We start from the raw sequence: 18827 nt of genomic DNA, 5'->3' as shown, positions 1-18827 counted from the left end.
GTGTCACTCCATAATTCAAATGTGAGAAGTGGCCCGAGTGAGAAAATATGATCATGTGCAGGAGACTTCTGGTAAATGTATCCACTGTGATTCTCTGTAAGACAATCTACTAATGCATAGATACCCCTAAAGTATATTGATCATCCATATTTCTTCATTGCTCCGATTGTTTGAATTCTGCAGTGGCCAGCATCCAGAGACTTCCAGCAGTGTCTGTAATGACTGACATCAACTTCCCCATGAAGGGTCGTAAAGGCATGGTCGACTGGGCCAGGAACTCCGAAGATAAAGTGGTCATCCCGAAGGGCCTCTTTGTTTCCCAGTCAGCAGGTACGTGACGCAATATATTTCACACAGAGACGTTTCAAGTGTACATCTTTACCCAGGCCCCTGAGCCACGTCTGTGTGTACAAGCGTTATTTCTCGTAGGATATACACGTAAAGTTTTCTTCTTTTTAAAGTCAGCTGTAATGTTTCTAGAATCTGCAGAGGTAAACGTAGTGGAAATGTGAGATGGATGTACAGTGAACACATTGTGATGGATTCAGGGGCCACTGTTGAGGAGCGGAAAATGAATATCTTGACATCTCGGCAAACGCTGAGTGATTTTCTTCTGCAGGATGTATTTTATTTTTCATTTTATGCCACTCCGACCTTTGTATCTTGGGAGTGAAATAAAGCTACACGCCTCCGAACAAAGCCGGTTTGCTTGCATTCGCTTGTTCACTCACCGAGTATTTCCAATCGACTCAGCATTTTTGGCCTCCTCTCAAACGGTGCCACAGTATACTGCGATCGAGAGCTAGACAATTTGGTTAATTGGTGTAATCAGTCTTATCTGGAATATATCAAAGATAACAAAACAAGGGATTGATTATGGGAACCTGCGCCACGTGCCTAATCCCAGCCACTCTCATTAGGACGCTGTGTAGAAGCAGAGTCGACAAAGTCTACTGCAAAAAGTTAAGTCAAAAAGGGAAAAAAAATTCTTAGTGTTAAGTGTTACTGGCGGATTCTGCACTGGCAGAACAAACTAGCAGGTTTGCATAAGCCAAGTGTTACTCCCAACTACAACTGTCTTCCATTATGAGAACCTGCCATGTTACTGGGAGGCACAATCTTACACTGTAAAATATACACAGCATGAATATTTTAAATATTTACTTCTTTAAATCTGATCCACTTGAAAAATTAAGATTGTGTGATGCTATGAATATAAAAGTCTATTAGTGATGACACCTGACTCTTCGTCTTCTCCTTTAGATATGGAAGGATCCCCCGTCTTCATTCTGGGAACAGTTCTTTACAAAACTCTTGGACTCATGCTGCCTTCACCAAAGTAAGAGCAGCACATTCTCTTGTCTGTATTTTCTGATCTGCTGGCAAAGAGAAAAAGACAAACAACGTGACAGATTTAATCGTCTGGAAGCAGCAGAGGTCTCCATTTTTATTTCAAGTTGTAGATCACGTCTTAAAAAGAGACTGTGCCTCATGTATTTGTCCCTCAGTAGTTCCACTATAGCAGCATTAAACCTGTCAAACAGGAGAAAGAGAAAAGCAGATTCATGTGCTGCTGATGTTGTATCTTCTATTTTAAGTTACCTTTTTTTTTTCAATATAAAACATACATGCAGCTTTAATGCTTCCAAGTTACAATTCATGGGTTTGCAATCGAAAACACAAATTATTCCAACATGAGGAGTGAAGAAGTGCAAGATTACATTTAAAATAATGGGAAATAAAAACTACAAAAACACATGTATAACATAGAGGTTGGGCACAGCCTTTATACTTATTACTACAACAACACTATTACTGAAATATATTTTTTCATTTTGTGTATATTAATTATTTTCTATAATTTGAACTTTCTTAAATTATGTTTTCTGTTTACTTTTTAATTTCTTATTCTGATTGAGTCATTACTGCTGAGGAAGCATACACAGATGAGGGGTTTGTGTCACAAAAACAGAAACTGAGTTTAATTCAAAGTAACATATTTAGTGAAACATGGACTGTGGAGTTGATTCAGTGTGACGTTATAGTCTGGAAAAAGCAATGGGACGTCCCAGACAACCACCGGGATGTCAGCGCCCGATCAACAGGTCTTTGGCACAAACAGCCCAAGGACGGAGCGGTCATCCCAGGACCGGCCAGGCTGTCAGTCACAGGTGCAGCAGCAGCAGCAGCTGTGTACGTGTGGAGAGGAGCTCATGATGTGATGCCGAAGGTCATTCTCCCTAGAATAACAAGAGGATACGCTGATCTCCTTTTTACCAGATTTGAAGCTTGTTAGGTTTCAGGTATAAAAAGTAAATGTCAGAAGTTTATCTCTGCACTGAAAGCAGAGGGAAAAAAGAACTTACCTAATTGCTCCATCGATTTAAATTTAAGAACGAGTCCAGAAAACTGACTGACTTATACAATTTGAAAAAGTCAGATAAAATGAATCTCAGGTGGTGTTGCTAGGAGAGATAGCTGCTTCTCTCTCACCTCTGCCGTCTTTGTGTGTTTGACAGTTTTCTTCCTCAGTGGGAAGTGCTCGTGGATTCCAGCTCCGAATAAAAAAAGGATATTCTGTCAACTATACAATAGCTGGAGATGGGTTTTTTGAAACATCTGATTTTTAAAAGCAAAGGACACAAAGAAACATCTCCAGCCTTTGATTTGTACTCTCGGGTTTCTGATCTGCTCGGGTGTTTGAAACCCCTGGCAAACATCCTGTATAGCTGCTTTCACGTCTAATGGGCACCTTTTGAAGTCCGCGTGATATCTGGGTTATAGCTGCACTGGAGAAAATACCTTAGACCAACTCTCTGCAAGGTTTAAAAATTAATTTGAAAAACTTACACTCTCAATTTCAGATAATTAGAATAGCCCTGCAGAGAGGAACTTTAAATTCAAAATATGTGCACAAAATCTTCTCAGACACCAAATCAGGTTTTACCACCAGGAGTTCCTTATACACCCGATCCCACATAAGTCTTAATCTAATCCTTAAGTGTTAATGCTTCTTCACAGAGCAGAAAACGAGGTCTGAGGTGTTTGAAGTAAAATCAGAGTTAAAGCTTTGAACACTGCAAATGTTGTATGGTGCTCATCCTTTATATCCATAAGCTTCATGTAACATTTACAATATACCATCATGGTTAAGCTTCTATATCAAAGAGGAGCCTCTGCTTTAACACGTCGTCTTAACACTTGACCCGCGATGATTCAATTAAACTGTGTTTGATTTGTTTCCTAACTTTTTTTGTCTTTGACGCAGGAACCACACAGTTGTGAACTCCAAGGTCATCGCTGTCACTGTGAGACCTGAGCCCAAAGTGACAGAGTCCCACCTGGAGATCGAACTGGCTCACCTGGCAAACGTAAGCACCACAGCCGTTCTGTCATCACTGCAGTTTTATTATTTCAGATACAGGTGAAGGAGCTACACCTACCCTTACCCATAATCCTCTCTGTCCCACCTTCCAAACCAGGGGAACAGATGGGACAGACAGACAGGTGGGCGGACAGGACAAACAGACCGTCAGACAGATAGAGGGACTGACAGACAGGTGGGCGGACAGGACAAACAGACAGTCAGACAGATAGAGGGACTGACAGACAGGTGGGCGGACAGGACAAACAGACAGTCAGACAGATAGAGGGATTGACTGACAGGTGGGCGGACAGGACAGGACAAGTAGACTGACAGACAGGACAGAAAAACAGACAGGTGGACAGACAGATAAAAATAACAGACAGATGGACAGGCAGTCGGATAGGATAGACAGACAGGTGGAGAGGACATGCAGACAGACAGACAGACAGACAGTCAAACAGACAGATCAATGGACGGATAGACAGACAGGTGGACAGACAGGTGGACAGATAAAAAAGACTGGCAGACAGACAGATAGACAGGCAGACAAACAGGACAAACAGACAGGCCAGACGGACAGATAAAAAAGGATTAATTAGAAATATGGATGGGTGAACAGTCCTGTTGTAGTTAGATATCACGACATGACTGGGGTAAAGATGAGTTTATCTCATGATAAGAAAGGGCATGTGATGGTTAAAGATTAAATCTGATGGAGAGAAGTAATAAAGACAACAATTAAAAAAAGAATGGAGAGAAAAAAATCTGAGAATAGAGCTCAAAAAGAATAAAGAACGTGAAGTTCTAATTTCAGCTGTGATGTTCATCGTTTGTAGGGAAGAAAATATCTCATATATAATGACACAAACTCTCGATGGTCCCGAGGTCTTATCTGTTGACTGAATGAGCACCGACAGTGACCACAGCACCTTCCAGCACACGGTGCTTAATTGGCTCGATAATTAATTTGCAAGTCGGATCATTACGAGGACATTTCCCTTTTTATGATCCAGACCTTGTTATTCATCCGGGATGTAAAGTGCATGTAAGACTGAACGGGTCAACAAACACGTCCATGTGTGATAATGTCATACACCCTCAAGTTTATTGTTTCTGTGTGATCCATAAAACATTTTTTTTTTCAAATGATCTACACAGAAGGTCAAATACAAAGTTCATTCATAATAACAATGGTGAAGATGATGAGGATTGTCATCATAATAATTTAGCTGGTGAACATTCTGTTCTTTTTCCTGCCTTCCAGGGAACAATGCACCCGTACTGCGCACTGTGGGACAGCAACATCGTGTAAGTGGGCATGAACTTTTTATTTTGAAACGCTTGTTTTTTTCCGTCACTCTGTTAAATATCAAGCTTCTCAGTGCTGTTAAAGGTTTTCTCTGTTGCACCTCTGAATTTGGGTTTGTGTGCATCCTCTCTCTGCACATATCTTTACAAGGACGCAACCTAATAGTGCATAACTTTACATTTAACTTTGATCATCACACAGGCATGAATATCTTATGACACATAAAACGCTGCGCTATGAATCAAACTCATGAAGTCTCAGTCTGTGGAGTATTTCTGTGGCTTTGAGTCTGTGTTGTCCAAGTTCTCCTGTGTTCAGCCTATACCTCCATGACGACCTGAGTCAGTCATGACTCATCGGTTCAGCCTATATGTCGCAATTCTACAGTCATTTGTTCAAGTGGGCTGTACTGTACAGAATGTACAATCAAGCATGAATCTCGGCTTTGACATTCATCTGAAAAGAAAATACATTCCAGCTGATTTTGTTGGTAACAGCAGCTCACGGAGACAAGAACAGACCAGGAAGTGCTTGAACATTAGTCATAGATAGTGGACAGAAATAACACAGGACGATTGAAACACTCACATGTTCACACGTCATCATCTTCTACGAAACTTAACTTTGCTGCTTGTTTTTTTTTACGCTGGGCTTGTTTTGCCAGAGTTTGGTGTTGTGCTGCTGTCTGAGGTAATGCCATGTCACCTTGTTTGCAGCAGAATGATTTTTGTGCTCGCTCGGTTTACATTTGACAGCAATGTTCTTTTTGCACTGTTGATAGAACCAAAGTAGTTGAAGCATTTCCACCTGCAGAGACTCAACTTTTCTCGAGACTTTGCTTCAGGCCTGTTCACTGCTTTGTCTGGGAGGAGACGATTTACTGATTTAGAAACGACTTACTCCTGACTATTTGTTTTATTTATGACTTATAAGTTTACAATTGTCTATGGAGAACCCCACATGTATATATTTTTTTACTAACCACCAACCTTTTTCAACAATACAATTTTTCTGCAGGTTTTCAAACAAACTGAATAACCTAAATATCAATAGTCTGAATTTTAGGCCTTAAAATGTCTTAATAATAAAATAAATAAATAAATAAATATATTTAAATATTACATTTCTATTTGAAAGATAATTGCTTTTTGGTGTAACGCAGCACAGTCAAACAATATGTGGTTGTGGGAATGACTGTGGATGCCTTCTTTCTCTGCCTGTAGTTTCCAAGATAACATGTTATATCCAGTGTTATTCTCCAGGCTACTTCACATTATCATATATTATTCGTAATTGTACGTATTTTTGGGACTGATATTCTTTCATAACTGTCGTACTTGACGTTAGGGTCTTAAATTGTATTAATTATTATTATTGTCTTAAATTTAAGTTGTTGAAACCTGCAGAAATCCTGCTGTTGCTTTTTAAAAATATATTTATACTAATTATCTCTCGTTGTATAGTCATTTGTTAATTGTTGCTGCAGCAAACCTCTGTACAAAACACTCGCATGAAACGATGCATGTGTGCATTGGTAGTGATGCAGGGGCCACGTGCTGCCTGCGTGTCACACTCTGTAATGTGAAGGGAAACGTTTGGTGTCGGGCGACATTGTTGAATGTGGTGAATCGTCTGGGCTCATGGTTTGTTTGGGTGCGCTGTAAAAACACACATGGCTTTGCCCTCCTTCTGTTTCAGTTCTGACAGGAGCTGCTTCAGGCATGTTTGCTTCCCCCAGCATTTGAGCCACATGTTTTTTTATAGTGCTGTTTAAACCCAACATGAGAACCTATAACATTTATAGCTACTTGCTGTTACCACGAGTAACCAGAAGGGTCATTTTAATCAATATCAAGATCAAATCAGTTTTTTAAATGAGTGTATTGGTTCTGCAGCGAGATCAATTCAAATACATCACATGTACTTACAGTTTAGGTTGTTAAAACCATAGATTGTACATAAAGATGGATGACACGACTGCTCCCAAAAAGTAAAGCCAGAATCTCTTGATCGCCACCTTGTGGTTGGCTTCAGTAATGGTCATGAATAAATGAAACAGAAAACGAGAATGCAACACAACCGCTAAAAAAAAAACACTACAAAAGCCACAACACAGCCCCTGAATTTGATGCCTGTCTACTTGAGGTTTTACAGTACTGGTGCATTCTTCCTTTTTTTGATGCTCTAGGCACCTGTACCGTAACACCTCAAATAGACAAGCATCAAATTTTAAATGCAGACTGACATGTCTTAGTTTTTACAAACGACTTAACATGTAAGTAACTTTGCTATTTCTATTGTCAACATCTGTTGTCACTCAATTCTGTTGTGGTTGTGTTTCCATTGTCTGGCTTTTCTTGTTTGTGGCTTTTGTGGCAGTTTTGAGTTTTGGATTTCAGCTTTTTTATTTGTCTGTCAGCAAACAGCAGTTGTGGATGAAGCAGCTGAAGCAACAGTTTACTCTGGAACAACATGTGGATTCTGTTTGTCCTCTATCATTTTGTCTGAGGGCATGCGCTCTATTTTTGAACAGCAAAGACGCAACTTGGACGACTCTGCTCTGTTCTCTTGCTCCGACTTTCAAGTATTTGATATCAGCATTTATTTTTCCGATGCTTTACCCTAAGTCATTACAATCAGGGCTCCACTGAATGACTCTGTGCTATGATTACCGTGTTCATTTCAAACAGTTGGCTCATCCTATTACAGACCAGCAGCCACTCTCAGGGCCCATCGAGGGGGTAATTCACCATCTGTCAGCCATGTTGGCTCAAACAAAATGAGAGTGCTCACTATAACAATTAGCAGAATGAAAATGTTGTTCACAAGTGGAGAGCTGTGTCCTTTGTGCTTCCTGTTGCACTGACTCATTGTGGTGCACATACACAACATGAGAATACTGAGCTGTGCACTGGAGGCGGCTGAGATGAAGCCGTGAGGTGGAGACAGGTGTCCCACCTGACTCTCCGCTGCTTCACTTTCACCACAGGGCTGAAGTAGATAGAGGTAGATAGTTGTGTATCACCTTTTGTGTAAATGTGTACATTTGTAAAATGTGAATCTACAATTAGGTTTGCAGCTATAAAATAGCTCATTCATTTGCACACGTAATTTGAAATATTTGTCTATTTAAAAATTGTGCAGAGATATTTTCAACTGTGAGTTTTGAGAAAGCCTGAATGATTACTAATCTGCACATTTAAATAAAAAGCTACTGGCACAAGCACAGATTTTGACCCTGAATTCATGTCTGAGTTGATCAGCCAATCAGCACGTCACAGAACAGCATTTCACTGCACGTCCTACTATGTATGGTTGGGTATGTGACAAATAAAACATGAATTTGAATATCTTCTTTGCTTATTTGCAATTAAAATGAGTAAACTTACTCTGTGCTATTGTTGTTTTAACGCTTCCTGCGTTTGTCATGTATCCCAGAGAACTGTGGGACAGTCAGCCTCTAAGATTACCTTTTCAAAGTCGCAAATCAATGAAAATAAATGCGGAAAAGAATCAAACAAACTTGCAAATAAAGATGTTCATATGCGACTCGCGTGTTGTAAAGGAAATAAAACTCTTGAGCATCCGGAGAGCCAATATCTTTTTCATTTACTCTTCAGCTCCACAGCACCAAACATAAACAGCTCAGATGTATACACTTTTATTACTCTCTCAAATGTCAATATTTTCAGCTATCAAACAAGCCTGAAGTGACCAATATCTCACCACTGTGCCGAGGGGAGAAGAAAAGTAAATGCAGCCCTGTGATGCCCCCACTGTGTTCACAAAATGAGGGAAATAGTATAAATACTGGAATTAATCAAACTATCTATTCAAGAATGCTGGTGCCCATTTTGTTCTGTGCCTTTTACAAAAATCACTGGCGATATTTTATCCTACACTATCTTGACAAAATATGTGAGAACCCAGAAAGATGAATTCATACTCATTGTGAATATTGTAATCACATGTGTAAATTGTGGCTCTTTAATTATTCCACACTGACACTAAATATGTTGAAAAACTGTATGACATAATGACATCACAGGCTAATTCTTTATCCTGCAGCAATTAGATGCTTTTAAATCCTCTGACTCATTGCAGGGAAACATATATGAGTGTGTTTCTGTCTTTTTAATCACAGATGTTTGAACTTTGATCAGAGGCCAAGCACCAAGCTGAGAGCGACGACCTTTATCAGTGAACTACTCGCCACCTCAGGATTAACAGCATCTCGAGCCTTCAATAAAACATCTTTAAGACACAGCATTTTTACCGACTGCCACATTTATCACACCTCGTTTTTACTTTTTCACATTCATCTGCCCTTCTTTATTGTCTTTCTCTCTCTCAAAGCAATCTGAAGGTGATAAATGATATCATTACCTTGTCCTTGTTAGTATTAAATGTAGTTTCCTTTTATGGTGCACTATAAACAAACAGATTGCCAACTTTAATAGCAAACATGTGAGATATGTTTTACATAACTGCAGTGGGAAACAGTGACCGCAGAATAAAGTTTTTTAAATGCACAGTTATCTGAATACATATTCTATATATACAAACTAAATATATAACAGTCTAAATTATTTTAAATTCTTTGTATTTTAATTACTTGATTTTATTAAGGCAGTTTGTTTTCATCCATTTTTAAAGCACCTTGTAACTAAGATATTGAAAATTACTGTACAAAAAAGTTTAGTATTAGTATTATTAATATTATTATTAGTAGTATCAGTATTAGTATTAAAATGGATAAGAGATGTGAATAATGGATGAATAGGTGGATTGATTATTATTATCAATAATAATAATATTATTATTTTGATTTGTATTCGTAGTAGTAGTAGTAGTAGTAATAGTATTTTGAAAGCGGTAGGTGATACTTTGTATGAAAATGTTTATTTATGAGTTTAATTATGATATTTGACTGTAAATACATTAGATGTTGTATGAACTCATTGTCAGTTAGAGAACAATAACTAACTATTTAAAGGTTATATCAGAATTAACACAATTTTTAGTCAAATCAATAACAAAATAGTAAAATGTTATAATTCTTGTGATATTGCATTCGTGATATAATAAGTTTCCAGATGAATTGGCGCTAAACAGATTTGCAGGAGCAGTCTACTTCCTGAGGAAGCAAAGCATATTAATCATTTACATGTGAAGGTATGAAATGCAGCTGTGGCAGCGTTGGGTTCTACGAACATCTGGTGATCCTGGACTCGAGCCAAACAGGCCACACTAGACCCTGCCAGCCGAGGTGAAGCTTAAGACCCCAGATAAACCTCTGCTGCAAGTTTTGGTCCCAGTGTAACTAGAAACAAGAATCTACCAGGAGGACATGTGAAGTCAACAGCATAAACCTCACCTACAATCTTTAATTAGCTATATGCACTGGGTTATATAATGTGTGTGTGTGTGTATAAAGCTCGATTTATAATGTAATTAATATTATTTGTAACCACTCACTTTTGATCCTTTTAATCTACTTATGTTTAAAGCTACTTAAGAAGTTGGACAAGTTGAGTAAATAGTAAAAGCACCCGGAGCTGGTGATATACTGTTTTTTGATGGGTCTGAATTTGCATCTCCACCTCCATCTTTCACTTGAAGTTCTATTTAGTTTTAGTTTTAATCTTTCTAATTCCGTTGAAAGAGCTTGTTCATTGTTTTTTTCTCTTTGACGTCAAGCTTCTTTTGACATTTCCGTATCTCAGATCAGCAGTTTCTCACGTCACAAACGTTCAAACAGACACGTCGGCGCCGCAGACTTGATCAGATTCAGACTCTTGTGGGAAGCTTTTGGTTGTTTTTCAGCGGCGCTTGAATGGGAACTGTCTACGCTGCAGATGGGGGGGGGGGATAACAACGAGTGTTGCGTTGGGTTATTTTTTGGTGGATTAATTTATCATGAAATTAAAAGACTTCTCAGTGTCCACTTTGCGATGTACTGTTAGAGGATGTTTATGGGGCATCTTAGCTTTGCTCCAGCATGGACTCATGATGGGCTGATGAGGACTCTAACCGTGCATTATCTGACTGCAGGTGGTCTCACTGTGTGTGTGTGTGTGTGTGGGAGTGAATCACATGTAAACCCTGACATACATGAGGTGATGACTCAGTGGTGCTTCATGTAATTAACTGCTCAGTTTGCCCTGGTTGATGTATTTATACATGAATATATATAAACCTACACAGAATCAAATACCTCATAATAAATGAAATGATAATGAATGCAAGTTGTGTGGCACGGTCATAACAAGAGAGGGACTCAGTACACTGCATACACTCCCTAAACATGCCTGGTTTACTTCTTCAAGATCTGTGTTAAAGACAATGCAAAATAAATTCCTGGATCCCCACCAAAACCACAACCTTCCACAATCAGACTCAGAATCAGAAATACTGATCCCCTGTGGATAGTGGGTTAGACCAAGACAATAACAAAGAAGTACAAAATAAAAAGTACAATATAAAAAACCTGCCTAAAAAAACATATGTGGATTATAATACAATATTTAAAAAGAAGCCGAGTTAGAATATGCAAAATATGTAAAACTACAGTATATACAACATATACAATGGAAGATAAGTTACCATATAAATCTCTTGTTATCTATCCAGTCCTTTTCTGTAATCCTACTAACAAACTAACAAACAGGCCAACACAGACCAAAACAACCTCCTCAGCAGTGGTACTACACAAAAACAGCAGAGATATAATATCTTGACTTTTGTGTTATTCACATCCTCACTGACAGAACCCAAACATCAGCTTTTTTTCCTTATCTACCGCCTGTTGTCAGTTTTTTCCCACTCAGGATTAATAAGATTCTTCTAGCAAAGTAAAAAAAAACATGTCCATCATCACGAGACCCAGGAATACTTTATTTTTCATGCAGTGTTGCCCCCTCCCCCCTCTGCCTGTCAGGTTGTGTCAGTCATTCAAGACTTTCTTAGAATTTCATCGCCTCAGGCCCTCAGTGAGCCACCAACCAGCCCAGTGTCTTGCTAATCCTCATGTGGACATGCAAAGAAATAAAAGAGGATATTTTGGGGCGGCTGTACCCCCATTACTGGAGAAATATATGATATGCAAAGCAGTGTAATGAAGGCTAAAGAGACTGCAACCTCGTCTGGGTATTTAACCAGCTGCACCGTGCTGTGAGGCTACAGAGCATCATTGTTTGACTCTAAAGTGGATAAGTTATGGGTTTAGTAATACGATCTCTTTGACTGCAGGAACTCAATCTGTCAGAGTCCAGCGAGGCACACAAGCATTTTAGCAACTGTCTGTCTCTCTGCTTCACTTACACACAGCGGTTCAAATGCTGAATGTGCCGTCTGAAGCTTTGTTGATGCAGCTCCAACTGTCACTTATCCTGCGTCTTGACACCCAAATATGTAAAAACTGGAGCGTGATTAAAGTCTGTCACGTTCCAGTCCTGGAAGTTTCAGCACAAAGTTGTCAAAGCCTCACAACAAGGATGGTCAACAAAGGGTACGTGACGGATGTCGTGTCATCAGCCTCGCTGTGGTTAACATCAACGCTGACACTTTTTCTCAGGATGTGTTTATATTCTAGGGCCACCAAGCCCCTGATAAGGTCAGACAACACATCAGACGAGGCGTACATAAATCCCCAGCCAGGGATGTTCTCCTGTCAGCTGATCCCACTGGCACAGAGGAGAGGCAAACATCTAACAAGTCAAAAAGTTAGAAACGGATCATGTCGAGGATTGAGATCTCACTGAGGGGACCCGGTGGATTTGTGCCAACGTTTTTTTAAATAGCATCAATCTATCATATTGCAAGTGTGCAGTGGAGAGACGGTTTGCTTCTGAATGTGACAGTCATGTTGTTAGAGTGCAAACAGCACTATGCTCACAGGGTGATCTCTTGTGGGCAGCTGTGTGAAGGGTGTGATGCTTGTTGGTCACACAGTGCTTCTTCATGACCCAACTTTTCTTTCTGACAGGATAAACAATAATAAAACCTGCCTGTATATTTAATAATGTGCCCAAGCCATTATTAAAATGTTGTTTTCCGTCATCTACAAGCTCCCTGAAGTACTTTGGATTCTGTAACTTCTCACATGGCTAATGCTCCCACTGCCACGGGGATCACAGGGCATTTCACCTTCCACATCTGTTCCAGCTGTTCTTTCAGCCCTTGGTACTTCTTGGTCTGCTCATGCTCCTTTTTTCCTGATGTTACTGTCCGCTGGGATTGCCACATCTACCACTACCGGCATCTTCTGTTCTTTGTCCACCACCACTACGTCTGGTTGGTTAGCCGGCGGCTATTAGTCAGTCTGGAACCTGAAGTCCCACAGGATCTTAGCTCTGTTGTTCACTTTCCTCTCTCTGTGGTATGTCCCATTGGGACTTGGGTACCTCATAATCCATGCTGGACTGTCACAGGGGAAGACAGACCCTGGCCGCTACGGATCTTGTGCTTAGGGCCTGTTCCTGTGCTGCCATGATTAGTGTCTCTGCTTGTGCTGTCTGTCAGACCAGCTTTTTTCAGCCATTGGTATGATCTCTTGATATCAGCCATGCAGTGCAGGGACTTGTCCTTTCATGATGGTTCCTCTTCGTCGTCCTCCTCCTCATCATTGGATTTCTGCTGTCTGAGGTATTCACCCAGCAGCTCGTCACTTGGGGCCATCTTCCTGTTGTAGCCCTGGCCTAGTCGCTACATATGACAATACTGTGTTGTGGGGAGAGAGATGGGTCAAGGCTAGGTAGGTGTGTCTTAGCCCCGCCTCTTAGCACTGCGTTCTTGGTGCATGCTTTTGAATTTTCAGGGAGGGGGGAGAAGTTACACTTCTATTCTATTCAACCTTCTTCGAATATAAAGTCTTAAAGTCTTAGAACATTCCTGTTGTTCCTCCTCTGTTCCTCACCTCAGTGTGAGATGTCCATGTTTGAATTGTCCTTTTTTATGAAGAAATCCTTGAAAGTGGTTCATCCTTTATGTTCTTTAGGCCTTTAAGATGTAATTCTGGGATTCAGCTGATTCCACTGTGACATATTTCCTTCAGGGTCTTTGAGTTTGAATGGCCTTCATACAGTCATTTATTAAAGGTCATTTTAACAACATTGTTTTTTGATGCTGCCAAAACAAGTGCATTTATCCCTATTAAATTGCTTTTCTTTTTAAAATTGTTCAAAACAGCATCATAAGAGTGACTCATCATAAAATATAAGCTGTATGGCTTTATATGTGCAGTCTGCCGGCCAAGCAAAAACACGCATTAGTTAAGAGGGGGGAGGGGGCTATAAGGGGGTGTATGGTGAAGGTTATTGCTTTATTACTTTATTGCTGTGCACTGACACTGCAGAGATGGTCCTGGTTGGAAATTTGCAGCTGCATGGGCAGAGGCCACTCTACCCACAAATCAACAGCTGCAGTGTGCTTCACACTGAAGTCAGCGGTGTAAAATAAGATGAGATAAGATCAGACTCAGAACTCCAAAGTTACAATAATATAATAAATATACAGAAAAATAAGTGAAGTAAATAAATGTGTTATGAGGAGTCAGATAAGTTACAAAATCTAAAGATAAAGAATAAATATATTCAGACAAAACAAGGAAATGACAAATGAGCATCGCAGATGATAATTAAAATATAAGTGCACACAATATTAATATAATACTGTATTATTATATTATTATAACAATGGAATTAACATTGCACATATATCACATGAAATAAAAAAGTAATATTACACATGCTGTTGAGCAGTGATAATGCAAATGTTGGAAGGTAACAATTTGTCCAGGATGGGTGGAAACTCAAATGTTGCTATGAACAGAATAACTTCTTCTTCAGGTTTATAAGTCATATAAACAGAGAATCTGACTGTTTTCATTTCACTGCTCCCTAACTGATCGACAACTGAATATACAATGGACCGTTAAAATCTGGAGAGACGAGACCTTGTTTTAAGGTTAAGCAATGTAAGTGTAGCTGATTAAACAACAGCTCACCATGTGAATATTGTGAGATTGGTATTTTTTCACAATTTCATTGATTTCTCAGAGAACAATTCTCTGTGGACTATGGATCTTGATGAAACAGATCAGAGATATTTAGGGGACTGATATTTATGTGTTTGTGTAGTTTAGTGCAGTTGAAATAAAAATCTGAATCTAGTGAATTTAAATTTGGTTTCATAAGGGGACTGTTGGCTCTTGACTGTTTACTGTTGACTTTGGCAGAAATATGCACTCTACTCATAGTAGATGTGTCTGATTATCTTATGGGTTTTGAAACAAAGATTAAAGTAGATTTCTGGCAGCTTTCACCACAGCCATGAAGTCTGAGCCCAAGTGAGAAGTCGCAGACTGCTTGGTAATTCAAAAGGGAAGGTTGTACATGATGTATACAACATTTTCAGATGGGTCGGGTACAGATATGAAGAAGATGGGAGGTAAATCCTGCAAGACAGAACAGAGAGAAGCACTGGGTGACCAACAAGCATCACACCCTTCACACACATGCTGCCCACTTGAGATCACTCTGTGAGCAAAGTGCTGTTTGCACTCTCACAACATGTCTGTCCCATTCAGAGGAAAAACACGTGTGATATGATAGATGGATGGTATTTAACAAAACGTTGGCAGAAATTCACCACGTCCCCCAGAGCCCCTCAAATGTTTACATCTGTATTTGTTTGTTTATTTATATATTTGTGTGGGAGATTACGCAGCAAACTAATGAAATGATTTCCATAACATTGTGTGGAGGTTTAGCGCATGACCAAAGGAAGGGCCCAGGATTTTTTTCTTTCTTAAACATTGCAAGATAGGGTGGTTTTTCAAAGGATGTTTAGTGGATTTAATATCCATGAGTGTGTGCAATTTAAATGTTGTTTCATAAGAGGACTGATGAGCTTTGGTTGTTTGTTAGTTACAAGGATTACGAAAAAAGTACTGGAAGGATTTCCATGAAATTCTCTGGAGGGGTGGGGCATGACCCAAGGACAAACCCTTTTCCTCACTTCATTAAACAGCGAGAAAGAGCATTTTTTTTAAACTTTTCTTGGATTTCCTAAAGGATAAATCATGGATAAAATCAATTGGGAATGTTTAAGGGACATGATATCCATGAGATTGTGCAATTTGGTGCAGATCCAAATAAAAATCTGGATTTTGTAAATCTGAATCTTGCAAATTGAAATGCTGTTTCAGAAGGTTACTGCTGGTATGAACTCTATCAAGCGTCACTCCAGTTTGATGCGTGTGTCCGGTTCTGTCTCTGTGTTGAAATGAGCTGGATTGTGCAGGAGTGAACAGACAAAAAGTTGTCTTGCTGGACAACAGGTGTTTGTGACATGAATCCCAACATCAGGTGAAATAACTCTGACCACCGTCCTTGTCCATTTTTGCACAGTAAAGTGTTTACGCATGGGATGTTTGGATTGTTCATCGAGGTGGATTTTCCCTGAAGATTGAGAATAAGTGGAGAGGTGTGAGAAATCGAGGAGACACGCTCGTTTTATTCCACCTCGGCTGCTCGTGGTGTGAAGCGGCTGCAACCATTGGCGCTGCTTCCGCGGGGTGGTGTTAGTTCTGCGGTGTTTTTTATATTCTCTGAAGCGCTCCTGCAACTCGCAGCCGCAGTAAAAGAAATAAAAAAGATGATTTTGAGGAATAACCCAAACCCCACCGTTTCATCACGTCCCGTCTCCAGACCGTGGGGCTGTGTGAGCGGATCCTGCGACAGCGTGCGGTTATGTTTTTTTTTCTTCTTCCTCCTCTCTCCCTTCACTGTATCAGCCCTTCCTCTCCTCCTCATCCTCCTCATCCTCCTCTCACGGCAGCGGAGAGGAACAGAGAATCAGTCTGATGCTGTCCGCCGTTTCCAGGGTGAAACCCCCCCTGAGGAAGCATCCACAAGCTGCTAATTAAAACAGCAGAGAGAGAGAGAGGGATAACAGGGGCATTGAGAGGAGGAGAGGGAGAAAAAGGGGTGATACAGTCGTTTGGAGGAAGAGAGGAATCCCAATGCAGGTGAATATGAAGCGCTCGTATCTCTTCTGATGCTGTTTATTCTGCGTATGGCGAATCAATCAGCACCGGTCTGCTCGGACAGCTCCCAGTCCCCCCTCCTCCATCCATCCATCCATTCCTCCATCTCTCCATCCCTCCCTCCCTCCATCCTCCTCCTCCTCCTCCGTGTCTCTGCCTCTCCATCCGCTCCAGCTGAAACGCTGCTCGTGGCCACACAAGAGCCGCGTCGATGTGTCTGTCTTTTTTGTTTTTTTTGCGTAACCGATTTATAGAGCTCGAAATAAATAGTTAAATCATAGTGGAGAGAGAGAGAGAGAGAAAAAAACAACCTCCGATGTCGCTGATGTGGAGAAGTCGTGAGAAGTCGTGCCAGCGCTGGAATTAAAAAAAAAAACAACCTTCCTCCTCTTCTTCTTCTTTGCAGGAACGATTCCTGGGGAGCCTGGTCCACAAAAGGATGTAAAACGGTGCTCACAGATGCATCCCATACAAAATGCCTGTGTGATCGTGTGTCTACCTTCGCCATTTTGGCTCAGCAACCGAGAGAAATAGTAAGTGTGGCTATTGATTTGTGATCCATTTTGGTGTGTGTGTGTGTGTGTGTGTGTGTGTGTGTGCATGTGTGAGAAAAAGGGAATTGAATCTTTGCAGTGCTAATCCTGTTAAACAGTAATTCAGCTGTAAAGGGACCTTGTGTGTGTGTGAGAGAAAGAGAGAGGGAGAGATAGTGGGGGGGGGGGGGGGGGGGTTATTCTCTAGTTTGCACAATATTCTGATAACTCGTGCACGCGCAAGGGCGTGTGCATGCTGATGCTTGTCAGCTTCTTGTCACTCAAATCCACCTTATGGCCTCAGACGAAGAAGTTTTTTTTGGATGCACTTCCCTTGTTCTGAGTTTTTCTTCTGTGACATTACAAACCATCAGTTTATGTTGTTTATTTATGTGCTGAAATCACTGTGAAAGAACCTGGAGCCTGTCATTTCATAAGTGGATGAAGTAATTAACATTGAGAACATGGAGTGCTTAGACTGTGGCCTCTGCATATTGTGGGAAACACAGTAGGAAGTGAGATAACACAAATGAAGCTCTTCCTTCTTCTCTGGGAGGCCTGCAGCAGAATGACGACCATTAACATGGACATGAACGCAGATTTATTGCTCAGATAACTGTATGTATTTTCAGAAACAGCATTAGTGTGCGGTGTAGCTCCAAATTCTAGGCCTATGCTTGAAGACATGAAGACAGTCTCAAGTAAAAGCAACACTTTCATGCACTCAAGCCTTTACAGTTTTCCATGTCTTTCAGTATTTTCAAATGTACTTTCCAAGTGGAAAGCTTTTGGGCCTCACGTCTAAACAACCTTCAAGCCCACGCACACTCGTCCCTAACCTCGCAGTGCATTAAGGGAAACCCACTATGGAGTTATTCAGATTAGCGGCGGTTGTTTGTTGATTGGTTCCCTCTCTGGGCAACAATAAAGATTTATTGTCCTGTGTGAACCACGTCCAAAGCCTCCCACTGACTGGTTCGCTTTGCTCCGTCTCCTTCACAGACCATGGCGTACTCAGGGGTCCCATCTGTGACATTGATAGTTGGCTGTGGTCTGTCCTGCCTCGCCTTGATCACGTTGGCAGTGATCTATGCCGTGCTATGGAGGTAACTGCAACACAGCTTCGACCCCATGATGATGTTGTTCACAAATTATTTGTATGAAAACAGAACGTCCAGCTACAAATGGAAGAAAGGCACTGATCTGCTGCTTTTGTTTTTCTCTTTTGTTGTTGTTTAGGTACATTCGCTCGGAAAGATCCATCATCCTGCTTAACTTCTGCTTATCTATAATCTGCTCGAACATACTGATCCTTATTGGACAAACACAGACACACAATGTGGTAAGTGCCATTTAAGGATTTATTCTGCACGGTTTACAAAGTGTGTGGGGGCTTAATGGTTGTTTTACATATCAAAGATAATGTGTAATAGCACGTCACTGTGACTTTGAATGGAACCTACTATTTATGTTGTGAGCATTAGTTGTGTTATTGTGTTGTGACACATGTGCAGTGATACAGTGCATCATACAGAATATTCAGAAGTTCCTCTAAAGTCCAAGCTCCAT

The 18827-nt window shown here is 40.5% G+C and overlaps 1 protein-coding gene across 14 annotated transcripts in view; it reads left to right on the top strand.

Annotated features, from left to right (window-relative positions):
• The window catches only part of adgrb3 (adhesion G protein-coupled receptor B3), a 118450-nt gene that overhangs the window by 78509 nt on the left and 21114 nt on the right, over nucleotides 1-18827 (top strand). For all 14 annotated transcript variants that reach the window (XM_069538635.1, XM_069538633.1, XM_069538634.1 and 11 more), the window contains 7 exons: nucleotides 184-330; nucleotides 1264-1339; nucleotides 3269-3371; nucleotides 4632-4675; nucleotides 17132-17258; nucleotides 18261-18364; nucleotides 18498-18600. In XM_069538635.1, the coding sequence (XP_069394736.1) occupies nucleotides 184-330; nucleotides 1264-1339; nucleotides 3269-3371; nucleotides 4632-4675; nucleotides 17132-17258; nucleotides 18261-18364; nucleotides 18498-18600 (704 nt within the window). The remainder of the gene's footprint in view (nucleotides 1-183; nucleotides 331-1263; nucleotides 1340-3268; nucleotides 3372-4631; nucleotides 4676-17131; nucleotides 17259-18260; nucleotides 18365-18497; nucleotides 18601-18827) is intronic.

Source organism: Paralichthys olivaceus, chromosome 14 (genome assembly GCF_024713975.1).
Source record: "Paralichthys olivaceus isolate ysfri-2021 chromosome 14, ASM2471397v2, whole genome shotgun sequence".
Lineage (NCBI taxonomy): Eukaryota > Metazoa > Chordata > Actinopteri > Pleuronectiformes > Paralichthyidae > Paralichthys > Paralichthys olivaceus.
Note: the sequence above shows the minus strand (reverse complement) of the source record. Positions and strands in the feature narration are given on the sequence as shown.